The sequence below is a fragment of the Rhodofomes roseus genome (assembly GCF_022264815.1).
Source record: "Rhodofomes roseus strain CIRM-BRFM 1785 chromosome Unknown C8Q71scaffold_14, whole genome shotgun sequence".
Lineage (NCBI taxonomy): Eukaryota > Fungi > Basidiomycota > Agaricomycetes > Polyporales > Fomitopsidaceae > Rhodofomes > Rhodofomes roseus.
The window spans coordinates 884,532-894,799 of NW_025952970.1; the positions used below are offsets into that span (position 1 = coordinate 884,532).

General features: G+C 56.1%; 2 protein-coding genes across 2 annotated transcripts; both read right to left on the reverse strand.

Moving 5' to 3' along the window:
• Positions 1–2,323: 2,323 nt before the first annotated feature.
• Positions 2,324–6,302, reverse strand: C8Q71DRAFT_797719 (glycoside hydrolase family 92 protein; the record flags this gene model as incomplete). Its single annotated transcript, XM_047925764.1, has 24 exons — positions 2,324–2,491; positions 2,558–2,751; positions 2,859–3,006; positions 3,065–3,151; positions 3,280–3,408; positions 3,535–3,621; positions 3,699–3,767; positions 3,826–3,893; positions 3,958–4,088; positions 4,145–4,178; positions 4,228–4,284; positions 4,347–4,446; positions 4,502–4,563; positions 4,621–4,854; positions 4,907–4,957; positions 5,022–5,100; positions 5,153–5,238; positions 5,301–5,419; positions 5,494–5,546; positions 5,594–5,640; positions 5,708–5,828; positions 5,903–5,977; positions 6,031–6,089; positions 6,155–6,302. 24 exons carry the CDS (start codon positions 6,300–6,302, stop codon positions 2,324–2,326), a joined length of 2,406 nt encoding a protein of 801 aa, XP_047777499.1.
• A 713-nt stretch (positions 6,303–7,015) lies between these two features.
• On the reverse strand, positions 7,016–10,039 carry C8Q71DRAFT_137076 (P-loop containing nucleoside triphosphate hydrolase protein). Its single transcript, XM_047916517.1, has 11 exons — positions 9,823–10,039; positions 9,351–9,772; positions 8,564–9,289; positions 8,480–8,507; positions 8,209–8,415; positions 7,948–8,148; positions 7,857–7,889; positions 7,788–7,796; positions 7,535–7,733; positions 7,147–7,482; positions 7,016–7,090 (listed from the first exon to the last, which is right to left on the reverse strand). The coding sequence occupies exons 1-11, from the start codon at positions 9,908–9,910 to the stop codon at positions 7,072–7,074; spliced, it is 2,268 nt and encodes a 755-aa protein (XP_047777500.1). The 5' UTR covers positions 9,911–10,039; the 3' UTR covers positions 7,016–7,071.
• Between the last annotated feature and the right edge of the window lie 229 nt (positions 10,040–10,268).

A 10,268-nucleotide genomic window follows, 5' to 3' on the forward strand; every position in this document is an offset into this window, starting at 1 on the left:
GTGCTGACAATTGCCTCCCGTGTCACTCTTTCCCACCGCTCGAGTATCCTGCGGGAAAATCACAACGGACTTAGCTCCGCCCAGGCCGCGGTCCCAGTTCTACTCTGTGATCTAGGCGGTCGAGGTCGAGCTTGAGTCCTCTATCCTCTCTCAGTCTCATGAACGTGTGGCACATCCTGTCCACGAACTCGCCTGCATGCCTCATGGACCCTTAGGCTACTATAGACAGCGGATAGCCGGGCGACGCCATCGACCTGACGCATCTGCCTACCAGGAAAGGTTAGCCTACCAGCAGGCCATCGTACGAAGCGCACTAAATGAAAAGAACTCGCCGGCACATAGCGCGGCATCCCCAGGCGCTCGACCATCGAGCCGACCCTCCCACCTGTGAGTCGTGAACGTGCATTTCGCCCTCCTCCTGTCACCGGTTACGCAGGACAGTCAATCTCTACTGTCGGATCTATTCCGTAGTGTATGGAGCGCGAGCGCGGATCCCTCTCCGAACATGGATACTTTTATGTTCGCGCCTTGGAACATATCGATGTCTGCTAGAGTTTCTCGGGCGCTGTGTCGCACAATTGCGCATGCTGAAGAACGCAAAGGGTCTCCTGGACCACCCGCTTGCTACGAGACCGCTTGTGATCTTCCAGCGCACGGGATCACCCGCTTCGCCCCAGTGCGTTCCCGGTGATCAGCTATAGCATTCAGTGCGCAATTCAAACCGGGCTTGGCTCCGCGTTGACGAGCTTCTGGCACACAAAACCGATGCGACGGCCGCGAGTCATTCGCTGCCGAATGGTCACGGTACACCCTCAGGCCACAGCTGTGCATGCGAGCAATGGAAGCCGACGTAAACGTCTGCAGTCGTATCGCACAAGGGCGGTCCTTGGCACGTCAGCCCAGCTCTCGCCATTCTCCAGCTCGCCCCGGCGCGGCCCAACCTCCGTCGCACTACCTTAGCAGCTGCGGCGGAGATCGCGTCGCACGAACAGAGCGGCGCTGCGAGGCTCCTGGCTCCGACAGTGCGCGGATTCGAGGGTGACGACGCTAGTGCCATTGCGATATGCTCTGCGCCGGCCCAGGGCGCAGTGCGGTCTCGGATAGGAGCTCGCGCTGATTGAAGCTGACCTGGGGAGGGATCCGTAAGGCGACATCACTCAGCAAAACAGTACTGATGAGTCTATTTGGAATATCACCTACCTACACCACTCAGGACGCGCGAACCTCCTCCAAGGGCGCGCCTTACCAAAACCCGAGATCACTCGTCTCGCTCTGGGAGACGCTCCTACCCGACCCCGTGAAAACCGGACCTTTGGCGGGGCAGCCCGCCGAGGACAGCGCACGCGCACGTACGACGTACGCTCGAAGCCCATATGATCTGCCCCCTCGCGCTCGAATACGTCACGGCTGCGAGGCAAACCAACAGCCGTGACATCGCAATGGTGGGCGTGGGCCGCTAGCACTACTTGAGGGCGTTACGAGAATCTGATAATCGTAGCGAGTTATTGATAGCCCTGGTGCAACTCAATTGAACTCAATCACTCAACGCACAGTACTAGTAGGAGGCAGTAGCAGGGGCTCGCAAGCAGCCTTGACGCCCGCACGTACGGCATGGCTCTACGTTTATGCTCGAGCAGCGCGATGCCTTCCCGATTCTTGACGCTTCTGGTGTTCGCGATTCCGAAACTACCTCGCAAGGCAAGCGGGAAGCCGAATACAGCGGGTGGATGCCCTGGCGATCGCAGCTATTCGCATTGCGTGCGAGGATCTCACAGCACTGGAGGATGTCCCGTAAGGCAGAGACCACTCGAACACAGGCGGGCGCAGCACTCACCGACGTGAATAAGTGTCTTGTCTCATCCACCCGGCGAACATCCAGCTAGCCGTCTGCGCTGGGTCTTTCCGCGGCGGCCAGCTTCGCGCTGACTGGAACAGCGAGCACGTCACTCTGACGCTCTCAACGGATGCTGTACTCTGCACACACACACTGGCAGTTGGTCTTGCCTCGACGAGCACTCAGCAGCCAGGTGCCTGACGCTGTGCGTCCCAACCTTGTAGTGCGACTTCCTGCAATGCTTCGCGGAGTCGTATCAGCGCGCGTCAAGATGAGGCTAGTACAACCATTCCAGTCTCCTGGTCCGACCGCCAATGCGTCCGCCATCCGATACATACAGTCCGTATACACGCACACAAATCGTGTCTCGGGGTGCCCGGTGACAGTGCGCTAGACACGCGGGCCCACATCGAACCTACGTCCTTGAGTACTGATCATTTGGACACCAACTGAACGCTAGAGGGACACCTGCGTCTCCATCTGCTAGAGTTAGTCAAAGCCACCTGTTGAGAGCGACGGCGGCAGCGCCTGCGGGCCATCGCCGCAGGTGACATTTGCGTCGTCGGTAAGCTGCAGCTCGATTGTCGCGCCCGCCTCAAAGGCGCTCCAGTCGAGGTAGCAAGTCGAGTTCCATATCTCCCCGTTGATGGTGACGTTCTGGAGATTGTGGCATTAGATGGTCCCGTGAAGAATGGCGATACGTTAGCGGCATAGATGGCCCACCTGAACAAAGATCTGCCCCGTGCCATTTGTCGGGTTCCCCTCGAACCCGTTCGCGATAATGGTGGTCGTCGAGTTGAAGACAGGGTTGTAGAAAGAGACTTTTGGGAACCATGGGGAGGACAAGAGGTACTGGCGCGTGGCGGGGACGGGATACAGGCCGAGCAGGAGAAAGCTTGCCCACGTACCCATAGCGCCTATCACACTGTTTGATTCAACGTATGGGTAGTCATATCACCTCATGCGCACCAGAGTCTGTATCATAGCAGTCAGCACTGCACGCAAGAGGACTTCAACCACGTACCATCATTCCCAGGTATACCGCTCACCGACAGGTTGAAGTGATCGGTTATGACTTCCCTCGCCCGAACCGTTGTCATCCCGGGTGCGTTCGCATAGTTATACATGAAGGGAATCTGCATGGACGGCTCATCTGTAGCGTCGAAGTAGTTCTGCGCATTCACTGTGAGCCCAATCCAACGATCCCATGCAGCCCATATCCGCACGTACGTCATCGATGAGGAAGTTCAGCCTTGAGATAAAGGCGTCCACGCCGCCCTGGAGTTCGACTAACTTGGCGCCATCCTGCGGTACATACTGGAGGACACATCAGACCGCACTGCGAGGACCACGACGCAGCAGCACCACTATACCTGCGAATACTGCAGAAAACACATCAGTCACTCACTAGCAAACTGAGAACTTGAAGAGGGTATTGGACGTACCACGAGTGGCGAACTCTCGTAGAACCCATCCACATTGGTCGGCGTGAGGTAGCACGTCGACTGCGTCGGATCGTTGGGGCTGCAGTGCCGCGGGTCCGTGTAGTTCCACGTCCCATTCAAGAACCGTGGCTGATGTCACGCCCAGCACGCACGGAGTTGAATTTGCGCGCGGACCACACGAGGCGCAGCCAAGCGAGAGGCATCCATTCACTTCATTAGTGTCGCAGAACCGAAGCAGGCAGCTCAGACACGCACCTGCATCATGCCGACGATGTCATCGCGCCCAGGAACGGTGACGTTCGGGTTCCAGACGTTGACGAAGTTGCCTGCGCGCTGAGCGTACTGCATGATGCCGTGTCAAACGTGACATATCAGTCAGTCTAATTCGGGCTTGCACGCGAGTGACAAAGCCATCGCACCTTCGAGGCGTCCGCGGTGTTGCCTATGATTCTCGCCACTTGCGAGATCGCGAAGTCATTGAAGGCGTACTTGAATAGTCGTGAGCTTAAAACATTGAAGAAGTGCGTCGGCGCGGATATTGCTTACCTCGATTGTTCGCGATACCTGCTTGGTGTTAGTCCCCGATGGCTCCCACACGTCTGAGGGAATATAGCCTAAGTGACACGTGTGAGCACTACACTCGGATAGCCCGGTGGCCTGCATCAGAAAGTAGCTCACCTAGGGACTTCCAAATGTTCACCTGGCGCCCGACCAAGTTCCAGTTGGGTGGCTGGACCTCTGCATCTGCCAGCAGAGCTGAATACAGATCCGTGGACGAGACGTTGAGCTCGGTTGCCTGCTCGTAATACCTGATAAACAAATGAGTACTGTATCAAACGTTCCAGATGCCGATGGATGGACATACTTGACCATGAACTCTCCAAGGATAGGGTCTCCATCTGGACATGATCAGTCGAGGAATGGAACAGATGCTTTCTGATGACATACTGCTACCACCCTGGACGTACAACTGAGTGAGGGAGCCGCGACACTCGGGAAGCCACCCTAACGCAAATGGTCAGCCCTCCAATAAATACGGCGGCGCCCGCCTCGAACGTGACAACTACCTTCATGCTGCTGTATATTTATCATACCTCTCACGATCCGAGCGAAGTTGAGGGGATCGTGCAACGAAAGTAAAGAGTATAGCGCACGGAAGGTGTCCCACTATGCAGGGATCTTGAGTTCCTACAGGGGATATAGGACCCTGAGCGGTACTCACGTTGCAATAGAACGAATCATAGTACGGCTCGGTAGAGTTCCAGAGGGGGTTCTCGCCCGTGTCTTCTCAGGAACGTTATCATCAGAAAGGGCATCTCCCTCAAAGAGACATGGACGCACAATCTGCCGGGACGACATGGATCCTATAGAGCGAGCTATAGAACAATGAAACGGTGTCGTTGTCGACGCCCGTCGGGTCCACTTGGATGCGACCTAGCAGTTCGTTCCACTCGGCCCGTGCGGCTGCCTGAATGACGTCAAAGTCATATGTGCGAATCTCCTCTTCTGCATTGGCACAGGCTTGGTCGACGGATACAAAGGAAACACCCGCTCGAACAAGAATGGTCGTTGTGCCTTTCGGAACCACTGAGTCAACATCACTGACAGGGTATGGATCGTGACGTACCATTTGGGTTCGGGTTGAATGTTAAGAGGGCACCCAGTTCGTTTCGAAACCCTTGAAGCTGGGTAATCAGCCACCGAAATGGGTGTGAAGACCGGTGTTACACGAGTTGACCGACCGAAATACATCTGCTCAATGTCGACGCTCTGATTCACCGCATTATTGTTGATCCATGCCCCATATTCTCTTGGCTCGCTCTGAAGACCAACAATTAATGAACCGGAACGCCGTCAAATGCGACGCACGTACCAAGTCATACCCATCGCCTTTGAAGTCAACACACGTGTATACTCTGTATCGCTGGGGTCCAAATGAGGCCTGGAAGTCAGCACCGCCTAGAACGGTAACGGCAAGGTCAGCACTACATATTCACGTAGCTACGTCGTCTAGTACTCACCAACAACACGTGCAGTCGTCGAGTTGAGCGTCATGATGGGGTTCGTGTTGCTTTGCTGGCCATCGTTCGTGATGTCTACCAAGATGCGGGGATTGACGGTTCCTTCTGGGAATGTGTACCTACATACGATGAGGAGCAAAGTGATCATGATCAAGCTAGATCGCAACATTCACAGCCTGAGGGAGCTTCGTACCGGTGTAGGGCTGCGCGACGCGTCGCCGTAAGCTCCACACGAATCCCTGTCGACTGGGGGACAATTAACAAGACTCGAGGTTCGACTGAGACATGCCTACCAGGTTAGATGCGAAGTATCCGGGTGAGGCCACGTCGTCCGGAGAGCCTTGAGAATGTATCACCGATGCTCAGCAACGCCCTGATATCAAAGGCCATGTCATATCCATACTTACCATCGGGGAGCGTGGCCCTCAATACTTTCCGATTTTCCTCCGCCGTAGGGCATGCTGCAAAGGAGTCGCCGTTGGGGCAGGACGCATAAGGCCAAATTTTGAAGTTGGACAAGGAGACGCCCTGATGGTAGCATGCAGGTGATGAGCGCGATCACGCCAAGCGTGCGTGACGCGCCTGTGGCACGGCATACTCACTCCTCCAGTCCCTTGGTCGTGCAGTTGCGAGAAACCCCAAGCGTTGTAAGTTGGGTCCGCGTCGTATCCAGCTTGCTGTAATGAACATGCGGTGAGCAAATCACAACAGGAAGTTGTGCTGTACTTGCGTTGCCCGGAGAGTCGGTGTCCATGCCAACTTTCACCATACCGTGCGGAAGCGTCGCGCCTGTGAGCATGCATGACGCGTTAATAAGTTTGCAGTAGCAATCAATGCAAGCTGAGCAGTATCACCAGGGAAGACATGCCCGCCGTTCGTGGTGCCGATGAACATGTTGACCAGACTGGCAGGGTCCTCAATCTGGGCAAGAGAACCATGAGTACAAAGTGCAGACAAGACCACGAAAGTGGCCCAGGGGCGTGAGGCCATCCAGGTACGCATGGTGTGCGAGGTTCACAGTGCGACGATGGGACGGGTCCTCGAGGAGCCGCACTCGGACGGGCTGGGGCACGGCTTTTGACCCTGCGCGCGAGCTCATGTGCCCACCGCCGGCCGCATTGCGGCCTCGGAGACAACTCGACAGGCTTCCAACGGTCCTACGGATCGCATGGACGGCGAACTCATGACTAGGGCTCGACTGTCTGATCGACCCATATGTTGACCTCTCTCAGGCGGAAAGACTGGAAATCGAAGCGAAGTAGCTACGCGTGGGAAGATGGATGATGGGCATTGCTACGTCCCTCGGGCGCGATCAGTAACTACGCGGTGCGTTGAGGCGAAAGTACAGCGCACTGATTGAATATATTGCTATGTTTGTGCATTGCAATGATCTTCCGGCTGAGGGAGACGAGAGGAGTTATTCAACATTTGGGGTGAGGCCCATTTCACTATACCTGGGAAACAACCTTCGGGTACAATGATTAATTACGTCTCGGGTTCTCAATCGATGTACCTACTATCGGGCGTATTCTTGGCCGGCACCGGCGTGAGCACGCAGCCTAAACGCTAAGATGAGTGGCTTCGATTCCTCGGCGAGCTGTAGATGAGACCTCACCGTCTGCCCGCCTTACGGCTTGGGAACGGCAAGAGCACATGTAATGAACATCAGTAAGCATACGTACTGCACACGTCCACGGGGTCCTCTGGACATGGGCAAGGATGAAAATGGCGATACAATTATACGGGCGTCTATGAGTACAATCCTTCCGTTCTATTGATACATCGCATGGCTGCCAAAGACTGTGTCAGACTAACAGTCGTATCGGACAGGAGGCGCAATACTCACCTGGTATCAAATTGCTCCATGAGATCGAGAACCTGCCGCAAGTGGGCGTATCCAAACTTCTCCTGTCGACCCACGGCGAGCGCGCCGGCAGTCTTCACGACGTTCTTAATCTGGCGCCCGTTGATCTTCTTCTCGGCGAGCTCGCGCAGCTCCTCCGAGGAGAGGCCCCCATTGGGCAGCTTTCCGTTGATCTTGGCCATGAAGGCGACCCATATCTGGCGACGGGCGGACGGCGTGAGGTCCTGGTAGCGGAGGGACACGTGGATACGAGACTGGAATGCCTCATCGAACACGCGTACACGATTCGTCGTCAAGAAGAGGATCCCGCGGAAGTACCTGATAAGGTAGGTGAGTGGTGCGGCAACGGCCTTGAAGGTCCAACGCTCACTCTAGCTGTCTGAGGAAGACCGCGACCATTGCATTACGCTCGAGGAATTGTAGAGAGCGCTCCTCAAGGAACACGTCAGCTTCATCGATGAGGACTACAGCGCCCCATGCAGCGGATATTTTGAAGACGGTGGTCAGGTTGGTGTCCACGGATTCCGCATTCGTTCCCAGATCTGCTGCTCCGACGACATACAGAGGTTCTACACACAGGAATGATCAACATATGCAATACCATGCTGTAGATGATAACTTACTGCGAACGTCTGAGAAGGCGTAAATACGTCAGGAGGTACAAGTCACCATGTTCAAAAACAGATACTTACGTTCGCTCATGGCCTCCGCAGTAAGACTCTTGCCTGAATGAAGTAACTGGCCTCAGGCACGCACAAAGCTAGCCCAATAATCAATACTTACCAGTACCAGGGTTGCCGAAGAGGTTGATCACGAGGCCCAGGCCTTTCCCGGAGATGAAGTCATCGAACTTCGTCGTCGCGCCAGTATTGTACGTGTCCACTAGCGTCTTGAGTACCATCTTGTGTTGTGCAGGAATTACCAGCTGTTCAAACGCTTCGTCGTTCCATTGGAACTCCGTGACTTGCTCTACGGCGAACTCCACTGTCAGTCAGACACATAGATCAGAACGGATTGTGGGAGATCAGGAAGAGTACCACCCACTCCATTGTTTGTCTGTGAGACTGAACCCGTACACGATAGGCGTCGTGAGCAGGAGCTCGTCGTCAGTCAGCTCGCGGACCTCGGAACCTGTCTGGCCATCCGCAGAGACGCCAGCACGCCGCGCGTGCTTGTCGATCTCCTTCCCATCCAGCGTCTTGGTCACGTATGGGAATCTTGGGTAGTTCGGCGCCGTATCCGCGAAGGTCTCTATAGCACATATCCGCATGGTCAGAACGGCAAATCTCCGCATAGCTGGGTTCGCATGACGCACTTCGATCGATCATGATTCGAGACTTGACCTAGAAAGAAATATCGCTTAAGACGAGAAGATCTACTGCACCAAAGAAGCACTCACGCTGTGCTTGACATACGACTTGGTATGCCAGCGAGAGGCAATGCCCTGATAGGACAGGTGATGCACCCCTCCGGCAATACCCGCCCACTTCTTGCCGCGGTCGATCAACCGCGCCTTCAAGCCCTCGACGCCCCCGGGGCCAGCATAGTACTGGATCGGAAAGACAGGCAGCTCCGAAATCTTCTTCGCGCCCGTGAACGTCGGGATGTCCAACACGACCCCCAGGCCAGCGTACCCAAACTCGGGCGGCGCGTCCCGCCTGTGCACATCGCTTGCGTCGGCGATGTCCGCTTCGACGTAGTCCACGACGAGCCGCCAGATGTACTGCATGTTCTGGGTGCTGTCCTGCCGGCCGACGATGAGCCCCGTAGGGTCGTGTGCAGCGGGCACCGCGCCCTGCGGGTCCATCTTCTGGCAGAGCTCCGCGTGCGTGAGGCGCACCGCGCGTGGCTCGTCCGTGACGGGACAGTGCGTGTAGAGAATCGTCTTGCGCGGGACGTAGAGCGCCCAGAGCATGTCGAAGGTGATCTCGTCGTGTGCGAGCAGAGACGCGAGCGAGCTAAGCTTGGACGCGTGCGTCGTGGTGAGGTAGTCGATGAGGTGGACCAGATGTGCATGCTTGAGACGCATGGGCGAGTCTTCCGATTCGTTTTGCACGCTCGCTGTCAATGCTTCGAGGTGCGCCTTGAGCTCCGGGAGCCATGCCAGGAGGATCTGAGGGTTGACCTGTCGCGCGAGAGCGTCAATTCATCTACATGTAAGTTCGCCGATAACAAAGGGAACATACGCGTAGCGGCTTCGCTGTCCACGAGATGCCTTGGGTCTGACCAACAATCTCCTTCCCGATCTCGACCAGGTGCGCGCTGTGTATCTCGAGGAACGTAGTGACGTTATAAGTTTTGGCCCCGAGCTGGCCCGTGGGAATGAACCGTCGGATCACAGTGAACGCATACGCCGCGTACTTCGACCCATCGCGCTTGCTCTCGTTCGCCGACTCTGCTGGGGCCGGCTTCACGATGTACTCATGCTTCATCTGGTCGAACACTTCGTGCAGGTGCTTGATCTCGAGGACTGTCCCGGTAGGCGCATCCGGGATGGGGTCCTCGACCGCCTGTGGCGTCGGCGCCGCAGGATCGAATTCCACTGTCTCACCCTGCGATGTCGGCACCGCGATGGGTGGATAGTTCGCGACACCCATGTCAGTGTGCGCTGCGAGAGTGGTCAACAAAGTGCATTGAAAGGCAAGGCGGGATACTCACAAACAAAGAGGCTACCGGTTTGCATGCTGTTACTGAGGACTGCACGCGCCTTCATCCGATTACGAAGACCCTGCAACTGAGCGTCCATATCAATTGGAGCAGGAGATGAGGGCTTGGGGTTTGTCTGCGGAGCTGCGTCTTATATATGTGGCTCCGAATATGAGCGGCACCGTTGGACAGTACCGACAGATACGATTGGCGATGCTGGCCCCTGTTAGTGTCAAAGCGCCACACGAAGAGACAATAAGGCTGTCGGTTCCTTCCGATTGTTTGTGAGCGGGTGCGCTGTTCGGAGTCAGAGTGAAGCGTCGAGGGAGGAGGTGAGAAGAAAGCGAGCGCTCGAACGTCAGGGCATGCAAACCAGAAGGAGTAATATGAAAGAGCGCGGTGCCACACAGCCAATGCAGCAGTGACGAGATCGGATGGATGCGTTCGAAGGTTCTTTG

Bases quoted from the DNA above. Each gene is read 5' to 3' on its own strand.
- C8Q71DRAFT_137076 (XM_047916517.1), bottom strand. From the start codon at position 9,910: ATGGACGCTCAGTTGCAGGGTCTTCGTAATCGGATGAAGGCGCGTGCA. The intron at 9,773-9,822 runs GTGAGTATCCCG...CCACTCTCGCAG, and splicing joins AACCGGTAGCCTCTTTGTTT to CGCACACTGACATGGGTGTC. The intron at 8,508-8,563 runs GTGAGTGCTTCT...ATTTCTTTCTAG, and splicing joins AGTCGTATGTCAAGCACAGC to GTCAAGTCTCGAATCATGAT.